We start from the raw sequence: 27,322 nt of genomic DNA, 5'->3' as shown, positions 1-27,322 counted from the left end.
GCAAAGCGTATTTCCTGACCGCTTTCCAAAGAGGGTACCTGTGTCCCGAGTGCCTGGATGTCGTGCTCGAAAGTGGTGTGCATCCTCTGCAGAGTCTCCACGGTGTTCTGGTCGCGGCCCAGCTCCTCGGGCAGCTTCTTATGCTTGTCCAGGATGCGGTTGAGGATCTCCTTGGCATCATGGTAGAACTTGTGCAGTTCGTACGAGGCAGCCAGGATCTGCGTGCGGGTGTCGATGAGCTCCAGCAGGTCAGCCCAGGCCTCGTTCAGCCCGTCCTTCCACTCTGCGATGGTGGCCGCGTCTCCGTGTCCCGCGTTGATCAGCTCATCGGCCAGTCTGTTCACGGCATCTACGCGCTCCTGACCAATGTTCCCAGTGTCACGGGCAAACTCCCGGAAGCGCTCTTGCAGCATCTGGTGGAGGTACATCAGCGTTAGAAGATGTAGGTTAAGGGTCTTTCTCACCAGTCAGACCTCCCCATCACAGAGTCAGGGCGAGAGCTCATGTCCTTGCATTTGTACCAGTGACGCAATACCCTTCTACAACATCAGGTGGCAGCGGTGGCTGTTTATGTGCATGTTCGACCAATGTAATTATCATTCAACTATAGCACATGGTGTCACATAAATAAAATATATATTATATATAGAGAGAGATTATTAATAAATATATAAATAAATATATAAATAAATAAAATAAATGGACAAAACAGACTGCATTACAGTTTTTGTCTAAAATGAAGATAAGCTAACAACAGTGCATTATAGTCACAGATGAAAGATACATATTGAGACTTGTTTGATTTGAAGTAGAGTTAGATGCAAGAGAAAAGATAATTCTGTGACAATCAGAGCACTCCTCTGTGGAGACTGGAGACACACATTCTACAAATTAATTTGAACTTCCACACTTCCTTTGAGTTCTGAGGGAGGTGTTCACACTAAACACGCCCACCAAAACTTGCATGACCAGATCGGAGATCTCATTGGTGTGAAAGCATTTAGAAAAGTGATAGATTCCAAGCACTAAAGCGTTGTGATACAACAGCATAAAGAATAGCACAAACTGACTCACAGTGACATGCTCGTAATCCTGTCCCAGCTCATGTGACCCGGCCACCACCTCCCTCTCTGCGATCCACTGCTCCAGATCATCCACCTCTCTGTTGAGCTGGAAGAGTCTGAAGCGCTCATCCAGTTTGCCCCTGCGCTCCTCTGACAGGTCCTTCAGGCCGGCGTACAGCTTGTCCACCTGCGACTGACGCATCCCGATACGCTCACTGAAACGCAATAAATATGGACAAGCTTTTAACATAAACATTTCTTTAAAATCTCGTTCTTCTTTGCCAGGTGTGACTGACCTGTCTGGGTGTCCGACGCCCACCAGGCCTCTGCTGGTGGAGGACAGCTGGTGGACAGTGTCTGCGTAGTCCTCCACAGCCTGCTCCAAGATCTGGTGTTTCTTCAGCATGGCCACGGAACTCTGCTCATCCTGGAACAAACAGCGCTCATATCAAAGCTTGTGGCCAATGACAAAAATGTGTGCAGAAAGGATACAAAGCGGTCTGATCTAAAGTCATTTTTAAACCTATGTTAGTACGGTAGGGATGCTCCAATCCTCCCCACACGTCAGCTCAAAGTTCCTACTTGATACAATGAAGCTGGCTCAGATTTTAACAATGTTTGGATTTTGCTATGGATTTCATGAATATGTTGGACATTTTGCTCCACACCTGGTCATTGGGGGGCGCTAAAGAGGCATCAGAGCAGGACAAACTTTAATTCAGGAGATGTGAAAGCTGCATACTACGAGCAGATGAACAGGTCTAATTTATGGAGTTAAAGTTTGTAAAAATGGTGTGTGTTCATAAAATGGCTAGTTCGAGTATCGGAAGACAGAGCAACAATACCTGAACCATTAATTTTTACAGTATCGCAGATATCAATGCTGGTATCAATACTGGTACATCCCTAGTTCCCAGCCGTCTCCTCACCTTGGCCTTCTCCTCTGACATCATGTAGAGCTCCTGTTCGCTCATCCAGGCCTCGGCCTCAGCTGCATCGAAGTAGTACTGCTGGGCCTCGTGCGCCTCGCTCAGCCGCTTGTGCCGCTTCTCCGTCTCCTGGCGGATCTGCGCCCACAGCGCCTGGAGCTCGCTCAGCCGCTGCTGGATGGCCTCAGAAGTGGGCGAGCTCTGCCTTAGCACGGTCTGACTGCGCTCAAAGATGTCGTCGTAACGCGGCTGGTGGCCCTGGATCTCCTTCTGAAGCGTCTGGAAACACAAGGTTTAACCTGAGCGCGCTTCAATTCACTAATATCTGTTTAAATGAGTTCAAACAACTCCAAATCCAAAACGAGATTAGTTTTCTTAATTTACTTTATTATTTGCAAGATTATTTCACTTACATAATATTTTCACACCAAAGTAAAGAAAACTGAAAATCAAGATCTGAACACTAAGGTCATTTTACCTTAACTAGATGTTTTGTTAATGTGGAATTACAACATTTGGCGAGTACCTGGTTCTTCTTGATGAGCAGCTGGACAGTCTGCAGGTTGTGTCCATGATCTGTGGAAGTGGCCAGTGCCATCCTCTCTTCTCCCCACAACTGTAAAAACATTTATATTCATTTAATAGGCTTAAAGCAGCACCACACAAAACATTTTTTTTTTTCCAAAACTAATTATTCTTAAAAGAGACATATTAAGCCATCTACTTTAATCAGCTTTTTAACCTCGTTACAACAGTGTTTCCTCATCATTACTTTACTCAGTTGTATTTTGATTGGTTCCTGCATGTTTGAGTTAATCCTGTATTGTCCTGCAACTGAGGCTCGAGTACTCAGAAAAGTTCAGATTGACACAGGTAAAGTTAAAATGTCACGGTCACTTTTCAAAAATAGAAAGATGTAAATGACAATCTGCTGATGATGATGCTGAAAATGATGTTCTACTCTGTGTTGACTATGTTGTAGTAAATTGTAAGTGCCTGAAAAAGCCTATAATGTCTCCTTTAAACAGATACAGTGCAGTAAAGGCAGCACTCACGATCTCGTCCTCCACGTCTCTGTTGAACTGGTGGATCTCTCGGGAGGCCATGAGCATGTCTCTCCTCTTCTGCAGCGGGGCCTGGAGCGTCTGGAACCTCCTCTCCACGCTGACCCTCTGGCCGTCCACCTCCTCGGAGCCCTTGCCCTCCTGATTCAGGGCCTGGGACTGGGACTCCAGCTCCCCCACCTCCTTCTGGCGCACCTCCACCTGGCTCTCCAGCATCTGACGACACAACGGCAGCAGCGCGTTTAAGTCCAGAGACACGTGGAGAGAGACGGTGAGAAGGTCAACGTGCAATCTTCCTTTTCACACTCACGGACATGGGAAATATGAACAGAAACATCTACTTCCTATACGCGATTTTTGGGATTTCTCAAAGTTGAAAAGGCCCCATCTTTTTGTGGAATGACACAATTGCAGTCTAGACACGAACTTTGATAAATCTACAAAGCCAACCCCTGAAAAAGGACCCCCCGATGGACACATTTACAGCGGTGAGGGCTCACCTGCTGTTTCTTGAGCAGGATGTTGACGGAAGTGAGGTCCTTGCCGTACTCGTCGGACATGAGCTGGCTGTCCAGGTTCTCCAGCCACTTGTCCAGGTCGGCGCAGCTCTGGGTGAACAGCTCGGCCTTGTTGGCGTCGAACAGGCACTTGGCTTTGGTCTGCGTGGTGCCCTCCAGGTCGCTCCACATGCCCTTCAGCGACGATAGCTTCTCCTTCACCATGGCCTCCGTCTCCGGCTTCTCTGCCATCAGCGCCTGGCCGTCCTGGAAGACAAAATGCCATGTTTTCAAGTGACATCAGATCGAAATGGTGAACGTTTTAAGTCATTATGGCAAAAAATGTCAGTTAGCTTGCTTCTCTATTACGAAAGTACTGTTTTCTAGCCTCAATATTGTTTAAGCTGCAGTGTTTCTTTTCACACCAAGTACTACCAAATAATAATATTAGGACTTGGAGTTCAATTCAATTCAGAGTAAACCAAGTCTGTAACAGGATTATTCTAGATTCAAACTCGGACTAAACCAGGTCTAAATTAGGGATCAAAAGAGAACAAAACTGAGGATCAAATTGATTCTAAATACAGAAAATACTCCAGAGGAATCCGTGCTCCACAGTTTGAGAAACACTGCTCTGACCTACAGTTTTCTAAGGCAACAAAAGTGAAAACAAGATAATCACTGCAAATTATAACATCCAAATAATGTAGCCTTTGCCAGTTTGAAATAGCAACCGATCAAACTGAGATTTCTATATAATATTTTATTCATGATTTTAACTGCCTTCGTGTTGGGTTTATAAGCAGTTCTTCCTCCAGTACCTTCTCGATCTTGTCCAGCCACTCCTTGTTGGACTGCAGCTCAGCCATGAAGGCCTGGTGCTTGAGCCACTTGCTGTGGAGGTTTCTGGCCTCGTCGTATGACATGTCCTGGGCCGTCAGCATCTTCTCGTTGATCCACAAAGACAGCTAAAACATACAGAGAACAACATTACAAACTTGGACATATAATAGATGAAGCCAGAGTGAAATGTCTTGGTATATTTTGTTGACACATTAAATGCAAAGTTTAGATCTTTCCGTTAAAATCTAAGAGTCACCTCTTGGCAGTCCTGGAGGAACTTCTGCAGGTCTCGGTTGTCCTTCAGCCTCATCAGCAGCTCACTGGCAGCTTCTCTGTTCTTCTTACGTCTGTACAGCAAACAGGCTTGAGATACAACCATCATTGCACTATTTGAATCTGGAAATGGCTCAATGCCGATCTGTTTAATTGCTGCGCGTTAATGATTGCTCATGATAATTTTCACGATATTATATTGACACGAAGACATTTAATGAGAGGAGGATAGCCTTAAGGCCTTTTAGTTTAGCTTTAGCCAGGAACAAAGCTAAAATATAGTCATTTTCCATTCATTTCAGTCAGGTTAACAAGCTAAAATGAAAAAACAAATGGATCATCTACCTGGATTCGATAGAGTCCACCTTCTCCTGGATGCGGTCTGCGTTGATGTTCCCGTCTGACACTAGGCGGCGCCCTGAGTCCACTACAGCTCCGATCTTCTCCTCATTGGCATCCATGGTGGTCATGAAATCCTCCTGCTTCTTTATGGCAGCCTCAGCGCCCTCCTGCGTGGTGGGCATCTCTGTGTGGGCCAAGACGTACTCCTGGAAAACACAGAAGGACATTACAATTATCTTTGTATACTACCACAAAATCAAAAGCTCAAAGTTTGTTTTACATTTTTTGACTAATTACACTTTTCTAACCTCAGGGGGCGACCTCAACCACCAACTAAATATAACAGGGGCCAAACTTTCCTTGAAAAATTAATCATCAGTGAAATTCTGTATTTCTGTTATTCTGAAAGTGAAGTATAAGGACCTTGTGACAAACACCAGTAGATTTAAACGATATTGTGGCAGGAGTTGATCTGTACCTGGTTGTTGAGGAAGGCCTCGGCCTGCTTGGTGTCCCTGAGGAACAGCTGGTAGGCGTGGGACTGAGAGAGCAGGTTCTGTCTGTTCTCCCACATCTTGTGCAGCTCGTTCCAGCCGGTGTCCAGCGCCTGCAGCCTCTGCCTCAGGAACATGTACTGAGCATCAGTCTGGCCCTGCGTCACCATCTCGCCCATGTCCCTCATCTTCTGGTAGTCCTCCTCATAGTTGCGGATCTCGTTCTTGATGTTCTCGTGTTGGGCCAGCAGCTTCTCGGCCTCGGTCAGAGTGTTGGGCATGTCCTCTGAGGCGATGGCCGTCTGTGTGCGGGACAGCCACGACTGGAAGTCATCCAGGTCCCTCAGGAACTGCTGCAGCTTGGAGGCCTCGCCCAGGGACTCCTCACGGTTCTTCATGGTGTCCTAAACAGCCAAGGCACAGAGTTAGCAAAGCGCTCTAAAATCATATTTACTAAAAGATGGCAAAAAGTCAGGTGCTTCGCTTGTCCATTTAATTCTAGTCAACTGCAAATTATTTGAAGACTTTACAATGAAATCTAAACAACATTTGGGGATTTTGAATTTCCAGGATAGACAAGTCAGTTAGTCTTCTTTTCTATTACAAAAATATAGTAAGCTATAAATGTGTAAATGTGTTTAAACCAGGCTCTGATGTCACTCACATAAAGTTGATATTCTGGAGTAAATCCCAGTATGATCCACTTTTACCATCATTACTTTAGAACGTGTCCATTTACAATTGTTTAAAGGCTCTATTGACAAATTATATTTTCTGACCTCAAAGAGACTCAAAACAAAGACTAAACATAATTTGTGTGAGATGTGTGTCACCTTCATCTCGCCCCAGACCCCTCGGATCTGTCCCAGTTGCCCCTTGATGGCTTGGGACTGCTCGGGGTGCTCTGTGGCCAGTCGCTCCGCCTCCTTGTCCAGGTCTCCCAGTTTATCCTCGATGGCGGCCAGGTCTCGCTCCATCCCGGTCAGCTTCCTCTGCAGAGCCATCACGCCAGCCAGGTCGTTCCCCAGCTCCTGAGTCGACTCGATCACCTGGACGACACACGCGCTTTTGGTCACATTTGAATCCAAACAGTCATTGATATTTAAGATGCGTTTGGACAACAGCAGAAAGGATAACTTCAGCGAGTAAATTAAGAGTTTATTCTGCCTTTTTTGTGGTACTTTTTGATATAAATATTAGCTTTTTTAATTAATTCCTTTGCTCTTGTGGAGACCTTATTCATGCACTTCAGCTTCATATTACATCCAACATTTTGTGGACTTTTTCCAACTCAAAAGATATCATTTTGAGCGCACGCACTCTGCTCAGGTCAAAGTGCGTACCTTGGTCTTCTCCTTGATCCAGGACTTGGTCTCGTTGCACTCCAGGTGGTAGTTCTGCACGCCCAGAGCTGAGTTCAAGCTGTCCTTCTTCTGGTCCACCAGGTCTCGGAACTGACCCCACCTGGAACAGGAACACAGGAACCTCTTAGGAACCACTTTCACTAACATTACGACGAACTTGTTTTAAAATATACAGGGGACCAAAAACAAGCAAAGCAGTCAAAAAAAAATATAAAATTAGTAGTTTATTATTTTTTTGTAATTGAGTGACTTATGATTAACAATATTAATTTTCTACTGTTTTTTCTCGAAAAGGGTCGCAGCCTAGAAATATGAATACAATTAATTAGAATAGTTCATTTTTGGCTTCATTAGTTCTAAATAATCAGGATAAAGATGCACTATGTAACTATTCTGACGGAGAATATCTCCTGTATACTGCTGCTTTGCCTGGAACGTTCCAGAGTATGAAATTAAACATGTCCATATCCATGACGACTAATGATTATTTCACTAGTCAAACAATTATATGCTACATTTTTAACAAAGGTGTTAATAATGCAGACTGAATGCTTCTATTTAGAGAATATTCATAAATAAAGAGTATTATTGATGAAAATCTGAATGTATTTATTCTATTTTATTACAATTATCAAAATACAACTATGATTATCTTTTTTTTCTAGATACTAGATTAATCCCTGCAGCTCAAATTATGAAAGAACAATTGTTTGTCCTGTCACTCTTACTAGAAGTTGGAATCATTGCATTGTTTATAAAGTTGAAATGGAATAAGAAAATAGTTTCTTCTTATGAAACAATGACAAAGGTTTGATCAGTTCTAGATCATTTTCACAAACTTTACGTTTACTAAATTCTTCCTATATGGATCACTAAATCTCTCAAATGACCGCTCTCATACATTTAATTAGACTTGATTGTAGGCGTTTGTTTGTCAGATCGCCTTGACAAACTTGACATGTGTAATTCATGTTGTGGATCACCTGGTGTTGAGCGTGTCCTGCTGGGTCTTGATCTCCTTCTCGCTTGGGTGTCCGCTGTGGAGGAGCTGCCGGGCCACCTGGTTCACCACTGCTACCCGGGAAGCCTGGCTGTTCATCTCCGGCTCCAGGCTCTCGAAACTGTGCAAAGAAAGAAAGAAATTAATAAAAAAACAACAACATTTGTGCGGTTTTAATTGAGCCTGCTGCGTCCTGTGTATGACAGTTCAGCGAAACACTGAGGCTCAAGGTAGAACTTAGTTTTTGTCCAACTTTAAACTAATGTGCTGTAACGTAACGCTCTTTGCTCAACATTTCAAATATTTTACAATCTGCAAATAATTCATATATTGTGAAATTTAAAACCAGTGTACATTAAAACATATTATATATAAAGATATACATTGATAAATTTAATAATTTTCTGACCCCAAAGAGACTCAAAACAAACAAAAATTACTACACAAATGAAAATGTTCAACCAAATATGTCCCGAAAAAAATAAGGGGAAATTATGAAAAGGGCAAAAAACTATAGAAAAAAGAATAGACAATTTATTGATTGACAATTCATTTTTTGGATTATTCGATAAGTCAAATATTTATAATGTACTTTGAGACTTAGAGTATATTACCAAACAAATAAAGGTTGAACTATTGTGACTGAAGGCTTCACAAATAAAAAGCTTAAATTGTTTATTTTTCTGGCACTGCCTTCGTCATAAAAAGTATATATCTTTTGTATAGTTTGTGTCTGTATATAGCCGACTAGTCCCGTTTAGTGATTTGAACCAGCTACTTGCAAACAGTTACGAATAGTGACAAATTGTACCAAAACGGACAAAAAACCAAATCAAAATAATGAAACACAGACTCAACATTTAAAAAACAAAACAGGGCTAAAGTACTTCCAGTTGAAGGTAATGTAAAACTACCGGTACACGAACCCCAATTGAGAACCCTTGGTCTTAACTATGAGCCCAGCTTTGTGAAAAGAATGGAGCAGATAAAGCAGATAATCCATGATAATTGACACCAGCGACACAGAAGTCGTTTGAAGCTCTCACACCACAGATTACACTCTGTCGGGGCATCTGGCACAGAGCTCATGCGATGTTCTGTACTTCAACAAAATGTAAGAATGTGGAGAAAATGCAGCCTTGTAAAGAAGAATAAAGTGTGCCTGAACACACACAACACTTAAGAGTAAACTCCTGCTGCGCTCTGGTTCCCAGGGAAAACAAACTAGAGCTTTTGAAACCATGAAAGTAAAGACAACGAAAAACCAACTTTACCAACAACTAAAGCAGGACAAAGACGTTTATGAGGCATATTCATATATTAAATGGCGTTTCCCTCATTCGTCCAGGAACGTTCAGTCATAGAAAAGGATTCAAGTGACTTCTTTTATACGTTTAATCCATGCTGTTTGTAATAAAGTACTGTGAGGCAAGTTCTTGTACGGTCTCCTCTAAACCTCTCAGAACTGGCTTGAAATCCTGTCTGAGCATGGCGAGTTACAAATGCGACCCTTTAGTTAGCGTTTAACCGTGCTCACGCGCACACACTGGGACACTGACCGGTGCTGCACCACCTCCAGGTCCTCCAGCTTCTCGGGGATGTCCATGCTGTTGAGCCACTGCTCCTTCTCGTCGACCCAGAGCTCGCAGGCGTTGGCTTCGCTCCTCATCTTGTACAGGGCTAGAGCGTCCTGCAGGGCCTGCTTCCTCAGCCGCGTCAGCTCTGCCACCTCCTTGTAACGCTCCTCGATGCCGGCCAGTCTGCTCTGCACCTGCGCCCGGAAACAACAGAGGTCCTCAAGCTGGCAAAGCCTTACAAGAAGGTTTCATCATGACTATTTTTTATATCCAGGAAAATGATGCAAAATAGTGCAAACTATTGTGGCAACACAGAATGAGAGGGAAAACGTTAAATATTGAAAGTGTTTATTTTAAAACTCATTATATATACTCCGTAATCGGTCCATTGATAAACTGACTAGGTTTTAGATGATCAGATTTCTTTTGTGCACACAAACACACACAAAACCTGATCCAATTATTGTGTTTAGTTCTAGTTATTTGGCCATGTACCCAGTGTCAATTTCCAGTAATTAATTAGCACTAAAACTATGATAAATGGATACTTTTACCCTTTATAAATTCAAGGTAATTCAATTTCAGTTAATTCAACCAATTTATGACAAACTAGTTTTAATCATGGAATTTGGTCAATTTAAGAAAAATAGAAACATGTTTTGATAATTATAAATAGATTAACATTACAATTGTATACAATAAAATCAATATTTGTTAACATTATATATAGTTACTGTTGAAATGAAGTTTAAAAGAGGTGAATATCTTTATCCTCTGTAGTGTCATTTCTCTCTTTTTGAAAACATAAGGTCTTAAATTAAACCTGATGAAGCTGAAAATGATTCTAAAGTTGTTTTTGGCGTACTAGCTTTAGTGTCAGTTCCAGTCTGATTCATTTTGTATAGAAGTATTTTTTGGGATGGGGATAAGAGTGGGGAAAGACACTGCAGCAAATTGTCGGAGCTGGAATCAAACTCAACATTCCTGTCCGCATGTGTGCTATCCACTGGACCACCAAATCAAGCCTAATTCACTGAATGAATATATCGTACACATGTTGTAAAGGTGTCATACCTCGTCAGAGTTGGCCTTCTCGGGGGGCAGCGTGCGCGACTGTTCGTGCAAAGCGTCGATCACAGGTCTGTAGCTGGAGATCTCCTCAGCCACGTCCTTGTGCTTCTTCACCAGAGCCTGTGTGGAGAACTCATCATGGCCCACGTCCACAGAGGAGACGATCCTCAGCACGTCCAGCATCCATGTGTCGATGTCGTCTGCATCCGCCTGCACAGGAAGAGTGTAATAAGTGTGGGGAAAGTTTGATTTCAAATTGATATCATATGATCAAGTCTGTGACTTACTTGGAACTGATGTTGGTTGCAGGCTTCTTGTAGTTTGGCTTTGCGGACAGCAGAGAGGCGCTCCAGAGCTGCCCATTGTTCCTAGAGGAAAGAGAAACGCAGACTATTTTATGAGAGTTGGCTCCTTTGCAGAACGTCCAAAATGTAGCAGCGAGGCTCCTGACTCACATGTCTGTTGGATTTACACCTTTCGGGCCCTACATGTAGGGCTGACCTATATATACTCATACTCTGTAACTTGACCTGGAGCCTCAGGTTCTCAGGGCAGAACCTGCTGAAGGTCCCTCCAACACGTGTTAAAACTGGAGGACACTCGAGGTCTTTTAAAGCTGTGTCGCCCGTCCCGCCTGTGTCTTTACCTGCAGGTCCTGGATCCTCTCCTTGATCTTGTCTGCTCCAAAGTGGTTGTTGGCGACGAGATCGTCTCCCTGCCTGATGGTCTGCTGCAGGTGGGCTCCTCGCCCGCTCATCTCGTCCTCAAAGGCTTTGTGCTGGCTCAGCAGACGCACGGCTCCCGTCAGGTCCTTCCCATAGTCCTCAGAGGAGAGGATCTGCTCCTTCTCACGGATCCAGCCCTCCTGTAGACCACAACCCAGGGAGATGGTTGACGTCAGCACAGAGCAGCCGCGAAAAGCATTTATAGGCTTAAGTTAAGTACCTTTAGAAACATTCAAGAAATCAATAATTGTCTCATATTTGACATACTATGTAGAAATGTAGGGCTCGGCATGTAAAAGCTGCACAAAGCCAATACATAGTTGACAGAAAAGGACCATGAGACTTGTCAGTATCAGTCGTTTGCACTAAAGGGAGTTTATTTATGGCATAATTTGGACTAAAAAACAACAGCAAAGAATTAAGAACAATAATGGCATTTAAGAAAAACATAAAAAATACCACATTAAGTATGAAAAACAAAATTGGTTTGTTGCAGATTAAAAGGCAGATATCGGTTTACAGTAAGTTAATGTATGTTATTTAAATAGAAATGTTGTAAAAAGGGGCAGATAACATAATATTGCTCTTCTTTTTGCTCCTTTTCATTATTATCATTTTCTTTTGCATACTTAACTGTATGAAACTGTTGATGTATTTTATAAACAATTAAAACAAGACATGTAGTTAATACATACACTACACCAAATATTCAGATTTAGAACTTGAAATGGATGGACTGTTAATGTACAGTTCAAAGAGTCTGATTCAGCCCTATGTGCACAGCGGACAGCACTGACCTCCTCGGCCATCTCCCAGAAGAACTTCCAGAGTCGCCGGGACTCCTCCAGCCGGGCCCTGCGCTCGGCGGCCAGCTGGCTCAGCTCCTGGTAACAGAAGTCCAGGTGGGCCACGCGGTCTAGGATGATCTGAGGGTCACACGGCTTGTACCCTATAGACATAGACGGGGAATATCACAGACTTTGAATTGTGCTCTACAAACAAACTTGCCAAGACAATTAATGATGACAGATTACGACGTAAAGAACCTATATCATGCTCTTGAGTATCTTTGGTGTCTCATGTTTTAGAACTTAAAATAATGTGTGTACCTGAAGCACACGTGACTTCAGACAGCAGTTCAGTCAGGGATTACAAAGAAGATATAAACAAACCTAGCTTTCCCCTGACATCCTAATGCAGGCACGCAATTATAACGAACGCTCAGAACAAGTCTGGTGACGCTTTATGGACTTTAACAGCACCTCAGAGCTCTATATTTGATCTCACAAAAAAATTTAAACGTGGTGTTTTTATGAGGCTCAGAGGGAGAGGACTTACGAAACATGATTCATGAAATAAGTGTGAATGAAGCTAGATACAATTCCAGGTAAGTTTTGGATGAAGGAACTATGTTAGAACGTGGTTAAAGGCTAAAAACTGCACATTTTGCATACATTTCATTATTTTATCTGTATTTTTCTTCTGTCAATTTAGTTCTTGAAAATCACATGCTTTTCTCTTTCTCTTACTGTGCATATCTACTAGAAATAAACATGTAATAAAAATACCCTCAGTGTCGTTGGCAAACTTCTGTGCATTGCTGCTGACGTTGCGGACGCGGTCGGCCTGGATACCGATGTCTGCCTCCACCAGAGTGTGTTTCTGCAGCAGGTCCTCCACGCCCAGCAGGTGCTTTCCATAGTCCTGAGACAGCAGCAGCATCTACGGACACGAGGGGTCAGGGGTCAGCAAGTGGGCAGATGATGTTACACGCCGTTTAACTACTGACATCTCTGCTTAGGGACGAGGAGCAGGTACTGGCCTTCTGTGGCACTGGTTTTAATGAAACGCTAAAGATTTTCAGTTTAGCAGAGCATTTTAGGGTCTATATGTTTGGGCACTGTACATCTCAGTTTTTTATGTTCTGTAAACTGTTACCACCCACCTGTCCGCCGGCGAGCATTTTCTATTTCTCAAATATTCTCTTACATCATCACTTTTATTTCCGTGGTCAATACCAGCAAGCCATACATCATTTTAAAGCTTATTTTCTCAACAAAACGAATATGTCATTGATTGAATAATATGCCCCAAGAAGCAATTGCCAATAGTTTGTGAGAAAGTCTCAACTTTTACAAACGCATGTCCTACCTGTTTGCTGTTTATGACGGACGAAGCGGCTTTAATTCTGTACATCCTTGTGCTCAGTCTGTCCGTAAGGAATCATTGAAAAACAATATCCACTTGTATTTTTCCTGAAGTTATCCGATTTCGATTGTCAAGTAAACAAACTTTTCTTCGTTTCTCGCCGGACGAGAATGCGCTTGTCCGGCGCATTTCTCCGTCCATAACAAATGACCTGTTTGACCTATAAAATAATATTGGATATCCTTCTTTTCTTCAGACTGTTACCTACAGAATGAGACCATCCACCAATTTTTCTGTCCACGGGTTTGTTTGCTACAGCCTCCGCAAAAATAAAATGCGCCGCTTGCGACGCACATGGATTAGTCTGTTTACATCTAAATAGCGCCGCATGCAAATGACGTAGCAGACTTTGAATGACATATTATTCTAGCCAATAAGATTAGCTTTAGAAAGAGGGGCGGGACAAAGGGCTTATTGACACAGAATCTTCTGTATTCTCGTGCGCAAGGCTCTGGGAAGGCTGTAAAGAGCCAGATTTCTCGGCAGGATTTTGCACATAACGTTTTCTGATTTTATTAGCCTTTTGGACGTGCATTTTGTTAGATATATGTTTTATTATACCAATATAAAAATAAAATATTATAATTCTTTTTTTTTTTTTTTTTTAACCTCTATATGGGAAATTCATGGGTAAACTCATATTTACACATTTTCACATATATTGTTTTTAGCAGTTATAATTGGTATTAGTGGCCTACAAAACATCAAAATGTATGTTTTATGATCATAGAGGAGCTAAAATTGTAATAAAACAGTTTGGCACAGTTGGCACATATTTGGATCACTTGTTCCGAATATACTTTTTGATACAAAAAGGTCAACAGCACCAAAATGCCTGTTCCTAGAGATCTGAAACTTTACACAGTTGTTGTCAACAAGATAAAAAGCATGTACAGTGAACAGCATATGCACACAATGAAGTATGTCATGCTCAGGACCATTGACAATATTCAGGCGAGACTAAAAAAGGATGTTTTGTTTATGTTTGGGCCTCTGTAGTGTAAGTTCATGTGCACATCTGCAGAAACTAGAAGGCCTAAGCTTTCTAATGATGCATCACACTTGCATGTGGAACATAAGATCCTCTTTTAATAAGCAATGCCATTTGGGTATGTCCAACCATTGTACACAGGGCGAAAATAGGTGGATGGTAACAGGTTAATCAAGTGTACACAATAAATCTCTAAATATACATTATTCTGATTCTTTTGTACCTCTCCATTAAAGTACACAGTTGTTTTGTCTGTGTCTTTGTCTCCAGGAACTATGTGGCACTGTGCCCAAGACAAACGACCAAGAGGACAATAATGTTTATACTATTCTGGAATGTTTCTTTCCCCCTTTGGATCTACAGCTCTGACTTTATAATTTTAAAATATAAAATTAATTCAAAAACTCTCATCTGTCTTTATTCAAATGCTACTAAAATGTATTGCAAATAATTATCCTCCAGTAAAGTTGGGAGCTTGTACCTTCATCTCGTCCATCCAGTCCATGATGTAGAGCATCTCCTGGAAGACCCGCTGCAGGCCCAGGGTCATCTCCAGCCTCTGCCTGCGGGCCTTCAGCAGCTCCAGCAGGTACTCCCACAGCCGGATCACGTTGTCCTTACGAGCCGTGATGCGTTTGATGTCATGGTAACTCTCCGCCTCCAGCTCCCTCGCCACGGAAACCACGGCCTGCATCGGTCGCACGGAAGAAAGAGAAGAGAAAACCAGGAAATATTAGAAATAAAACCAAAAAGATAATGGAACGTCCAGTCGTTGGCAACGTTGATCAAAATGATGGTGAAGTGTGCTGTGGGTCTAGAGACTTTCAGATCCAAAACCCACTAACACATGCATTGTCCAAACCAGAACTAAACTCGGGCTAAACTAAGGCTAAACCAGGGCTAAACCAGGGCTAAACCAGGGCTTAACCAGGGCTCAACCAGGGCTCAACCAAGGCTCAACCAGGGCTAAACCAGAGGCTAAACCAGATGCTAAACCAGAGGCTAAACCAGAGGTAAACTAGCAGCTAAACCAGAGGCTAAACCAGCACTTAAATCAGGAGTATTATGATGAGCTTACAGTAGATGTTATTAATGATCTAAAATACAGGATCACTTTGCTTTTCGTCAAAATGAATATCGTAATATCATAACCGGAGCAGAGTTTATGCTGACCTGCACTCGCTCCTCATAAGCTGCGATGTCCGTTTCGATGGCTTCATGTTTCTTGGTGGCAGCTTCGACCGCCTGTAGGTCAAACCCAAAGTTATCCTGAAGAGGAAAGAGACGACAGTTTGTTAATATAGCTAATGATACGTTTTCTGAAGTGATATGTGAATAAAGATGCTTCCATGTTGTTTAGTTTGAGTCAGTGACAACAATACAACAGCGAGACACAGCAAGTGAACAGGAAAACAATCTTCAAATACTCTGTAGTTATTGTTGGCGTGCTCATTTATGAAAGAAAGGGCAAGAATCAAAAACAGTTAAAACGAAACAAATGTTTAATCCATGTACAATTCTAATACAGATAAACAGAGCGCTTACCATCTGTCCCTATCAAATGTGTCGGCGTCTTACACGGGCGTTCCGGATCGCGCCCTGTCCCTGTGCGCTCAAACAATTTGTACATTTTCATATGGGGCGCGATATGAAGGGTGACGCTCTCTGGTCTCCTCCTCTGTACCTCTCCAGTTTCGTGCTTTCTCCGGCTCAGTGTCTTATCAGAGAGTGTCTTAGAGGAACAATGGGATCTCTGTCCGCGTGTGCGTGTAAGGAGTAAACCCTTCATAGTTTCAGCGTGTATCAAAATATAGTTTAATACAGTCTCGTAAAATGAATATAGTTGGTAATACAATCTTAGTAAAGTTTGTATTATTTGGTATTCCCTTCATTATTTGCATAAATATAAGAAAACGTATTTAGCAAGTAAAATTAATAAAGTTTCCCATGAGTAGAAGTTGAGTCAGCGTTAGCTATGGCAAAACAGCAAGAAAGTGGACGTATTCTGCAATTTTGTGGCTTTAATTTGTTTTAAACATACTTTTAGTCCTTTGATATAAATATTTCAGACTTCAAATAACGTGTACATTTGGGAAACACACTTTCAAACTACTGCTGTGTTTCCAATGATGTATTTAGGCATTGGAGCGCTGTCTGCTGTCAGCGCCAATGAAAACCAGGGGAAAAAATAACTAAATGAAGCCCTTAGCAACGTGACTGCTCCGCTAATAAGGCCATGTGTTTGTATTGAACCCAATATGACTGCAGAACCAGTCTGGAGATGGTTTATGGAGAACTGCATAGGAGGATTTTTATTCAAACGTAGTATTCAGTGAACAAAAGCTCATAAACAGGATGAGAATGAAGCTAAATTCAACTCCAGGTATGGCTTTGATGAGGGGGCAACACTATAACATGGTTCAAAGTCCATTATAATGTGCTATTTAGAGTTCTACAGCAAAATGATGCAAACAATGTAGACACTTCTGTACAGTATATATTATATTTGTTTATGTGGTGGTTCCCTTGGAGAAAGCGAGTGTATGTCGTATGTGCCGTTACCTGGGAGACGAGGCGCTGGTTCTCGCTCAGCCACGTCTCTCTCATGGCGGCCTTCCTGTCGAAGCGTCGGGCCAGCTGCTCGAGCTTCTCCTGACGAATCAGCTCCGTCCTCAGAGCCAGCTCCCGCTCATGCTCCGCCTTCTCCAGCCGCTCCCACGCCTACAACAAACACACACAGGGCACATGTTTGTACTGCTGGGTTCTTCTTTTATCCAAGGGCAGGAAATACAAACGCTACTTCAAATGCACATGGAGTTTAAAAATATTACATTTGAAGACGTAAAGTGGCCAATGTAATGACTTCTTAATCCCTCAAAATGCACTCATCATTTTGGTATGTTATGGCACTGGTACATCAAAGCAGGGCAATGAATGGCTTTTGATCGTACAATAGAATATTTCTAGCCACGTAACGTAAGTGACTTGAAGGAATAAATTATTTATTTAGATATTTTACATTTCCTTATTGCAAACTCATTTCAAAAACGCAAATGAAACGATATACATTATTCTCCAAGTACAGTGCAGTAGATAGTGTTCATCATTTCAGAGGGCGTTTGCAAAAATTAATTCGAGAACAAATCTATTACTTTTACTAATTACTTTAAAACTTTGTACAAGATGAATATTATCTATTATATATGAGAGTTAATTCTTATAGCAGCAAATTGATATCTTTATTTTTGTAAACTATGGACATTGTGGATTGAATAGTTAGGATTGAAAGAAAACTAAATAAACTGAACTGAAAGGACAACTTGAAGACATAACTGTTATTACCAAGCACATAATTAATAGATATTGTAGATGAGATTTGCATTCATTCACAGTGCTTTGTACCTTGTTGATGTCAGAGATGAGCTTGCCCTCTCGTGGAGTGTACACTTTCTGGTTGTTGGCTCTCATTTTGCTCTGGATGGTGAACAGCAGCACCTCCAGGTTTCCCTTCTCCGTGAACCTGAAATAGTTCAACATTTACCAGTTATCAATAGTCCATCGCTGCTGAATGAATGAATCAAATGCACAGGTGATCTGAGGACACTTTTGCCACTGCTTACATAATGCTTTTGTCACTTTGATTTCTTCTCTACAATAGTCAGACATTACAGCATTTCTTTGGGGATCACAAAAATGTTGAGTTATTTGTGCTTGTGTGCAGCTGCAGGACTGAATCATTTACTACAGTGTTTCCAGGAAAATGAGACGCTCTAATCAGACTCAGCTGGTTTGTTGTCCTCCTCGTGTGTGTGTGTGTGTGTGTGTGTGTGTGCATGACGACAAATGATTCAGCACTGAACCTGTCAAGTCTCAAAATGAAGCAGCAGCACAAAGAAAGCGGGGTCAGTGCAGTTTGCAAATTGTCTGTTTGCTGTAACCCAAGTAAACATTTTTCATCTAGGACGGTAGGCAAATCCACGAAGTGACCACCAGGGGTCAGGCTTCAACAGTCAATGACGGAAAACGTCTCTATCAACCCGATCGGGAGACTAAATCTCACTCTTTTAAGACATTTCAATCGACCTTTTGTACGCCGCTATCCTTTATTTTGGTAGCTAAGGCGAGGGGGGGAACATGCGGGGGACACGGGCTGCCATGTTTGTTGTGATGACGCTGCTGGGCGTGTTTCAATCCCAGAATGCATTTGCGTAATTCCAATTTCACACCCTGGACATGTCAGTGGCGCAGACAAGGGCAAACCAACTTGTAAAAGGCAATATAACAAGTCCTACGCGCGATCAGTTTAATTATAGACTCATGTGGAGGACTGAAAATGAAGACGCGCATGCGGTGCGCAGTGCGTTATCAGTCCTCTGGGATGAAAGTCAGGTTTACCAACGTGATAAAAATATTCAACACGGTGGTTCAGGAAAGACCGGTAGGTAATTGAAAAATTAAAGATTGACGTTTTTTCAACAAAATGCTGATATTTTTTTTCTTCAGTCGGCTAGTTTCAAAGCGGGGTCGGTCGGGTTACGGCAAACAGACATTATTTTGCTCAGCCCAATATTACAATTATATTTTTGCAATGGAAAATGTTTTAAATAAAAGATTGAAGTTCTTTCACCGCAACTGTAAAACCTGTGAATTATTATGTGGATTTTAACAGTATTGTGAAGCACTGTTTGGTCATGTACTCTACACACAACAATAGTACTATGTTGGTGCGCTCACTTGGGCGGTTTCTCCACAGTGCGGTACGTGTTGAAGGCCTGGAGCTGCTGTTGCACTCCCACCAGAGAGTTTGCAAACTTTCGGTTGTTGAGGATGATGATGGTCTGCTCGATCCACTCCAGCAGGTCCGACGCCAGGGATTCGTACTTCTCGATCATCTTCTCTGTCTCGATGGCGTTGTCCAAAACCTACAAGCAAATAAAACAAATGCAAGCTCAACATTGTTCTTTTACTCATAGACGTGACATTGGACATTATTTATTCATTTCAAACAAGGACTGTACCAGATTTAGCTAAGAGCTCATTTCCATCTGTAGTACTCGGGCAGGTTTAACATAAGAAAAATGACAATTAAAAAAAAAAAAACCTCCATACATACACTATATATAAAAACAATTATTTACTTTTCATAAATCATCATTTGCAATACCTCCTAAAAAACAGTCATATAATTCATAATTTAACATTAACGATCCTAAAAACACAAATATGAATTTAATTAGTAAGCATTTATAATTATCTAATGAATTAATACAATGATCACATAGAAATATTAAAGCTACCAAATTCATCTTTAACTTGAGTTCATGGGCAATAATCAAAGTGTAGATATTTATCACTTATGTTGATAAAGATATGCAAGTTTGAATATCAAGTGTATTGTTTGATAAAAAAATAATTCAACAAAAAAGAGCTGGTTAAAAATAAAAGTGCAAAAAATATATACTGTAAACTTTGAGTACAGTAATAAACAGTGATATTTCTGCACTTTTGTGATTCATTTGAGACACATTTCTGTTGAATTCTCATAACATTGTCTGAATACCGTTATCGACAGTTCAAATATTTAGTATATGAATAATTCAAGTTTCAAACAATTGCCTTGGCATGGATCGTTTACATTGTATAACCTAAATCAGAAAAGGGAAAACAAACTGTAGAAAAAGTAGTCCCACGGTTGTCAGTAGATGGCGCAACCTGCCACTAGGCCTGTCCCAATATTTACCATATCGACTTTATTCATTCATTCATTTTCTCCCGCTTTTTCCCGTTAGGGGTCGCGGGTGACTGGAGCCTATCCCAGTGACTTTGGGCCTTAGGCGGGGTACACCCTGGACAGTGGCCAACTCGTCGCAGAGCATTTCGACTTTAATAAATGAAAAATGGAACAAAATGGGCTCAATATTTATCGTGTAAACTTTTTTTTTTGCACGAGTGGAAAGAGTTTAGATGTTTTTATACAGTACAATAACCTTTGGGTGGTACAGGGTCAAATAAATGGCTTCCATGACACATTAGAGACACTAAATAACTAATTAAGTCATATACTGCTATTTGTTTATTTATTAAAGCATTACATTGCATCTCATTGCGACAGGCCCAGTATCTAAGCTGTTTAGGCGAGTAGAGCAGGACATTTGATTTAAAACGGAAATAATCCGAAAGTGGCTACAGTTACAAGTGCACTGAAAATGTGATCAGATTTCTGAAGTCGGTCCGATTATTCAAATTAAAAACAGCCAAAACTGATCCGAGTTAACGGATTTCTTTCTGATGGTCTCTCAGATTACTCCCATCAGATTGTGTGTTTTGCGTGTCTTTTTAATCATCTGCAGAAATCGTATAATACTACGTTTGTGTACATGTGACCACACCCCATGTTAGGTGACCTTTAAAAACACAGAGTAGTAGCTGGGCGGCAGTAGCTCAGTGGTAGAGTGCTCGTCTTCTGATCCAAAGGTCGGCGGTTCGACTCCCCGCTCAGTCAGAGCGGTCAGATCCACTGGCCCGCAGGTTGGCGGTGCGATCGCAGCTGCCTCATGTGAATACTGCCGTTGTGTCCTTGGGCAAGACACTTAACCCAACTTGCCCCCCAGTGTCTGCGTATATCTGGGGTGTGAATGTGTGTGTGAATGGGTGACTGGTTCCTTGATGTAAAGCGCTTTGAGTACCTTGACGGTAGAAAAGCGCTATATAAATGTGACCATTTTACCATTTACTTCTCCACGTATGTTTATCACACACTATGGTCTGAGTACATTTGTGGCTGGTATGAGAGGTTTTTGATGCGTTTCCTGACCTTGCCGATCCTCTTGCCCTCCACCTTCAGCGCCTTCATCTTGGAGAAGTAGTGGTAGTAGGTGACCACGTATGTGATGATGGACTTCTCGTCAGGGTGGTCCACGCTGATGTCTACACACAACAGTAAAGCGCTTTAGATTCTGGATTGACTTGGACGTTTATGTGGTGGCGTGTGGTTACCTTCAGCGTCCAGCAGTTTGGTGAGGCCCAGGTGCTGCTCGGCCAGGTTGAAGGCATTCTGCAGATTGTGGTGAGCGTTTGATTTCTTCAGCTTGTCAAAGTCGATCAGGTCCGGTCTAAACACAACAGAAAGGTTTTTGTTACTATTGTGTTAAAACGTGATTACAATGGATCTGGTAAAGGAAAGAGGAACTATTAAATAATTGGTTGTTTTCATTGTGGTGTCAACATTGGTATTGTTGGTATTGAGTTTTATCCTTAATATTTAAAATGTCTTATATGACAAGCCTCTAGTCCATTACAGTCATCATTGTCATATTTCAAATGATTAGAATTTGAAAAGTACTTAATGACATTACCATAATAACATTAAAGTCTTCCATGTGATGTACTGGACAGGACAGTAAACAGTGGGAAATCTGCAGTGGCATTAGACCTCTTGTTCATTCTACAGCATTGTCACCAGCTGTAAATGCTGCATCCCTAGTTACAATAGAAAAATCTAAGTGATATTTGTTTAACAATTTGAATTGTATCTTTCTCAATAAATACAGCTGTCAGACCACAGGATGTTTTACAGAAAAGTATGTTTAGTTTAATTGGCTCTTTTGACCGGGAATGGTGACTTGTCCTCTCCAGGTGGTGGCGGGTCCCTGCCCCAAGTGAAGGAGTTCAAGTATCTCGGGGTCTTGTTCACGAGTGAGGGAAGGATGGAGCGTGAGATCGACAGGCGGATCGGTGCAGCGGCTGCAGTGATGCAGTCGCTGCATCGGACCGTTGTGGTAAAGAAGGAGCTGAGTCGAAAGACAAAGCCCTCAATTTACCGGTCGGTCTATGTTCCTACCCTCACCTATGGTCATGAGCTTTGGGTAATGACCGAAAGGACAAGATCGTGGATACAAGTGGTCCACAGGAGTTTCCTGCGCAGGGTGGCTGGGCGCTCCCTTATAGGGAGGAGTTGGAGGAATTGTCTGGGGTGAGGGAAGTCTGGGAGTCCCTGCTAAGACTGCTGCCCCCACAACCTGGCCCCAAATGGAAAAAATGATTGGTTGTTTTGACCCTGAACCCCCAGCGCTCGTCCTGACAGACGAGCTCCTTCATGTCTTTCTAAACATGGGACACCCTTTGGATCACAGCATTAAACGTCATGTCTTTTTTTAAAGTAGTGATTAACGTGTCATTTTAGTAAATCATTTTTGTGCCAACACCTTTATAGAAATAAAGTGTTACATTGCACAACATTTGAGCTTTTTTGTTTTAAAACTATGATTTATAGAAGACATTTTCAAGCACTGTAGAAAACCTTCTTTATTAAGAAATGTGACTCTGAACACACTAGCATGCTTATTACCATACTATCTTGGAGCGTACTGTAACGGGCTGTTGCTGCACTGCTGTGCTCAGCTGATGGTCAGAAGACTCAGCTCAAAGCTCTGTCACAAACACTAACATGTTCTTTATGGATATTATCCATACAAAGCTCCTATTCTTCTCTGTCCATGTGATCCAACATCTCACAGTGTTATACAAATGCAGACAAGTGTTCATACCTGTGTTTGTGGATGATGGCGTTGAAGGCCATGCCGTCTCTCCAGCTCGTGGAGAAGTTGTGGATGTTCACGTTTGGATAGCTGAAGAATAAAGAAAAACAAACATCATTAGTAAATACTTATGAGTATTCAGTGTTCTAGTCAGATAAATGTGGAAAATAAATATTGGGTTCTTTTATGGGATATTGTCAGTCAATGAAAACTGTATCAGGAAATAAAACATAAATAATAAATATAAAGAGGAAACTGATTTGTAAATGTTTTATAAAATACTGTTAAAATCTTAATAAAGAAAATGTTATTTAGTTTAAACAAAAGTAGTATGAATGAGTATAAGATTGATATACATTTAATCTAAAGACCATTTTATAAACCAATAAAAGAGCAGTGAAAGCACATGCTGCTTCTGAGGAAAATTGTCAACTTTTTAGAAGCCATGTATCCCCAAACATGATGTTGTCATTGAGTGGTGAGTATCAGATGAGCAGAAGATGTTTCCTGCAGACTCTTTATCTCCACGCTGTGACCTCATTCGTATCGTGTAGATAAAGAGTCTCTAAAGGAAACATCTTCTAAAGCTTTGGACAGGGCAGAATTGACCATGAATGTTTCGAGTAAAAACATCTAGTGTTTGCTTCATTTTGAGTCCGTTGAGGGTTATTTCTTGGACAAAATAACTTTTAGACGTTAATTAGCCCCAGTTTAGCCCTAAAATAGTAATTTTATCGTCTTCTGGTCTGATCCTGGGGTTTGAGAAGCTAAAAAGGATTCTTTCCTGAGCAAGATTACGGTAGTCCTGCCCCAAGGAAGGAGTAATAACCGGAAACCTGCCCTGCCATTGTTTACTCGTCAGGTTCATGTTTGGGCTGACCTAAACAATAGACAATAGGATAGAATAAGTACGGGACGGCACTAATCTAGCTTCTAAAACCAGGACCTTTAGATTGAAAATGACTCCAGAAGTCGAAAAAAACCTTTTCTACCAATATGTATTCTAGGTATACTTACCAAACAATAATAAATACATTGTGATTTGAAGAGTTATTGATGACTAATTATGGTAAATACTAATTTCCCTTTTTGCAGTCTTAATTTTGTAAAGTTAAATACTCCCGGTCTAAACTGTCACGTGCAGCAGACCACAGCGGTCGACATTGTGGGCTTCTGATTGGTCCAGCTCTTCGGCCTCGGGGTCCATCACGGACCTTCAGTGCTAGAACCTACACAATGCTAATGTATAGCATGTCCATACCCTGCGGTCTTCATCTGACACCACAGCAGCAGAGCATCTTTAGCAGACTTCTTCTCCTTGTTGTCCTCTGTCTCCACACTAATGTCCTGGATCTGGAACACACAATTGAAGTTCATTTAAGAGGGATAAGGATTAGGATTAAAAGATGACTCCCTCTAGGAAGTCTTTTCAAAATGACACAAATATTTTGCCAAAATCCACACCTTCATCGACTAAAACTGTGGTGTATCAAAAGTAGACGAATCGTCAATTAGCCTAGCATTAGCACGTCTCATTCTAAGGACATAGTAAGACATTAGCGAAGTGTTAGCAGTGTGTTAGCGATGTGTTAGCGATGTGGTCAGAATGCGATCGGCTCCATTTCATCCTCTTCTGCAGTGGCAGGATTTACGACGCATTTTTAATCCCAGCGGCTTATAAAAGGCTCAGTGCTGATGGGGTCCAGCTCCAACTGCTACTGTGGCCCGCGGCATCACTGAGTCAGAGGTGCGGGAGGACAGCCCACTCCAGAGCGGACATGTGCGATCAAAATTATGCTTTTAGAATGGGAGCTAAGAACTGTATTCAAGCAAAAATGCTATGGCATGAGAAGGCAAAAGTAAAAGATCAGAAAACATTTTCAAATATTAACAGAGATCAGCCTTTATAATAAACCGCAACAACAGAATAAGCTTCTTCCTTGGTGAAGTATGGAAAAAAAGATTATCGCCACAGAAATTATGTTCACTTCCCCTTTTCCTTTTTGTTTATGGAAGACTTAAAATTTTGGAGAGAAATATCCAAAATGGAAATCATAAATATTTTACCATATCATAATTTGTGTGGGATTGGCTAGAGAAGAATGAACTATAAACCAGCTCAACAAAGCTGTAATATGACAGTTACACAGCAAATTCCATCAGAGAATTCGGACCATGACTCCAGTTCAGTTTAAAAATAAAGGGATTCTAGAAGTGGAAAGTAGACCAAGGAATAGGGAACAAAAGAGTAAAAAAGTATTTGGAAACACTACTACAAGTAAAAGTAATCGTAAAGGGGGTTCCACACCGCCGCGGCCGAAGCGTCCAGTTTACATTCAAAGTCTATGGTAAACGTGCGTCGCGCACGTAGTGCGTTATCCGCGGGGCGATTTGGTGCGTTTTTGCGGCGCAATTGGTGCGTTTTTTTAAGCACTCGACGCTTTGAGCGCGCGTATGAGCCGGCCGAGGCGACGAAAGCAGCTTAAGCGATGCGTTCAGATATGTTGAGGTCTCTGCTGCTGAAGCATAGCAGCCGCCGCAGCAGCCAATCAGAGCTGACGCTCCAGTGACGTATGTACGTACGTATTGCCCCTCGCATTTCCGGTATTCCCCGTGGAATTCCCCAAGAAGCGCCACTGTTTCCTTGCTCATCAACAATGGCAGACAAAAGACTGATTGTGGCGGTTTGTGGGAGAAAGGAGCTGTACGATGTATTCACGGCTCTGCAGTATCTGGTGTACCCAGGCAGGTCGCCGCCGAGCCCGGCGCCTCCGTGTGAGGGTTTTGAAAACCAAATACGTGAAAACAACGCTCTCGATATCCGCCATTTTACACAATGAAAGGCCACACCGTCAACAACTCAACTGCTCATGCGACAACACCTCTACTGTGCATGTGCGCAGAGAGCTCGAGCGCGCCTGTGTACAGTGGCCGGGGCGTCGAGAGCGCGCGTCCACTGCGTAAACCTTTCAAATGTGCACGCGCTCAAATTCTGCGTCGGGCGCATTTAGGCGTCTGCGGTCTGTACGAGGGAAGACACAAAAATTTGAAAGAAGTTATTTCTGAAGGAGTGCTTTAGATTTACTCACAGTGGGAAGAGGAAACACAACTATTGTGAATGAGGACAATTTGATCAAATATATTTACAGGCAAAATAGTTCTTTCATCAGAAACTCTAAATGCACATGTTTCCTGAGTCATGTTGATGTAATTCTTTCTTTTTCTGAGCCATAAATCAGTATCTGGACTATAAACAAAGAAATTAATTAGTTGATTATGTCATTAATCGATCTTATTGTTTCAGCCTTATGTTACACTGTACAATATATAAAAAGTAGGAGTAAAAGTATGCTGTGTGAAAACTTTTGAGCTGTATAACTTTACAGGACAATATTTTGACTACTCAAGCCACTTCTGATATGATTATGATGTTGTGTTATGTTATTTAAAGGTACCTGGAAGCGGAGGATGATGGTCCAGATGAGACCGAGTGTCAGCCTGTGGTTTCCGTCCACGATGTCATGTGAGCCCATGTTCTCCAGATGGACCCTCTGCTCCTTAAGGAACTGCAGGGCCTTGTCCACGTTTTCCAGGCAGTGGATCCTCATGCGTCCTTTGGTGGGCTTGGGCTGCAACACATTCACAACTCAAATTTACAACACAGAAAAGCAAGGATGCAATGAGATGAGAATACATACGACATTACCAAAGAAGGGCGCAAAACATATCATATGGTATCGGAAAGTTTGAATATAACAAGACTAGCCAGATGGAGAGGACAGTGATCTGGAGATTGCAGCAGTCTTTAAAGGAGCTGTCATGGGACAACACTGAAATCTGAAAAGTCCATGTTTCTGAAGACAAACAAAAATCCCTTCAGTTTTCACAAGAAGGTCTACAATACCATCTCCAATTTTTTTTTGACATTAGAACATATTAAAAGCTTCCAAGAGCCAATCATTTAAATAAAAACTGCCTATTAAATCACCATTATCAGTGTTCTAGCCGTCCGAGGGAGCGCCGTGCGAGCGAGCGCCGTGCGGTCTCTTTTGAGCATGGCGGGTCACCGCCGCAGCATGGCGGGCCGCCAAGCTAAAACCCCTCAGCGAGAACACTGATTATAATCCTGTTAAATACCAATAATATACTGTTAATTTATATTCAATGCTAAGGAAGAGTAATTTTAATGGCACCAAATGCTTCAGCATGGTGAAGCCATTATGAATCTGCTATGATCCATCATAATAAATGTTGTCGTAATTCTTATATTTCACAAACATGTGCCAAGGGAAACAATAGTGTTGAGAGAGCCCCATTTGAAATCACAATCCACACACATTTAT

General features: G+C 41.9%; 1 protein-coding gene across 1 annotated transcript in view; it reads right to left on the bottom strand.

Moving 5' to 3' along the window:
• Window positions 1–26,606, bottom strand: part of sptbn1 (spectrin, beta, non-erythrocytic 1) — a 40,517-nt gene extending 13,911 nt beyond the window's left edge. The window contains exons 1-30 of the mRNA XM_072437497.1: window positions 26,435–26,606; window positions 24,241–24,332; window positions 22,989–23,069; window positions 21,439–21,554; window positions 21,257–21,369; window positions 19,177–19,364; window positions 17,845–17,962; window positions 17,005–17,163; window positions 15,616–15,711; window positions 14,924–15,130; window positions 12,812–12,965; window positions 12,041–12,192; window positions 11,165–11,383; window positions 10,806–10,886; window positions 10,522–10,728; window positions 9,430–9,641; window positions 7,854–7,991; window positions 6,850–6,970; window positions 6,340–6,555; window positions 5,491–5,910; window positions 5,016–5,218; window positions 4,654–4,744; window positions 4,376–4,522; window positions 3,558–3,821; window positions 3,049–3,273; window positions 2,520–2,609; window positions 1,994–2,272; window positions 1,361–1,491; window positions 1,075–1,279; window positions 39–413 (exon numbers count right to left, since the gene is read on the bottom strand). Of these exons, the coding sequence (XP_072293598.1) occupies window positions 39–413; window positions 1,075–1,279; window positions 1,361–1,491; window positions 1,994–2,272; window positions 2,520–2,609; window positions 3,049–3,273; window positions 3,558–3,821; window positions 4,376–4,522; window positions 4,654–4,744; window positions 5,016–5,218; window positions 5,491–5,910; window positions 6,340–6,555; window positions 6,850–6,970; window positions 7,854–7,991; window positions 9,430–9,641; window positions 10,522–10,728; window positions 10,806–10,886; window positions 11,165–11,383; window positions 12,041–12,192; window positions 12,812–12,965; window positions 14,924–15,130; window positions 15,616–15,711; window positions 17,005–17,163; window positions 17,845–17,962; window positions 19,177–19,364; window positions 21,257–21,369; window positions 21,439–21,554; window positions 22,989–23,069; window positions 24,241–24,332; window positions 26,435–26,587 (5,253 nt within the window). The 5' untranslated portion in view covers window positions 26,588–26,606. The remainder of the gene's footprint in view (window positions 1–38; window positions 414–1,074; window positions 1,280–1,360; window positions 1,492–1,993; window positions 2,273–2,519; window positions 2,610–3,048; window positions 3,274–3,557; window positions 3,822–4,375; window positions 4,523–4,653; window positions 4,745–5,015; window positions 5,219–5,490; window positions 5,911–6,339; window positions 6,556–6,849; window positions 6,971–7,853; window positions 7,992–9,429; window positions 9,642–10,521; window positions 10,729–10,805; window positions 10,887–11,164; window positions 11,384–12,040; window positions 12,193–12,811; window positions 12,966–14,923; window positions 15,131–15,615; window positions 15,712–17,004; window positions 17,164–17,844; window positions 17,963–19,176; window positions 19,365–21,256; window positions 21,370–21,438; window positions 21,555–22,988; window positions 23,070–24,240; window positions 24,333–26,434) is intronic.
• Between the last annotated feature and the right edge of the window lie 716 nt (window positions 26,607–27,322).

The sequence above is a fragment of the Eucyclogobius newberryi genome, unplaced genomic scaffold, assembly GCF_026437365.1.
Source record: "Eucyclogobius newberryi isolate DKJ021-1_F unplaced genomic scaffold, fEucNew1.0.hap1 SCAF_8, whole genome shotgun sequence".
Classification (NCBI taxonomy): domain Eukaryota; kingdom Metazoa; phylum Chordata; class Actinopteri; order Gobiiformes; family Gobiidae; genus Eucyclogobius; species Eucyclogobius newberryi.
Note: the sequence above shows the minus strand (reverse complement) of the source record. Positions and strands in the feature narration are given on the sequence as shown.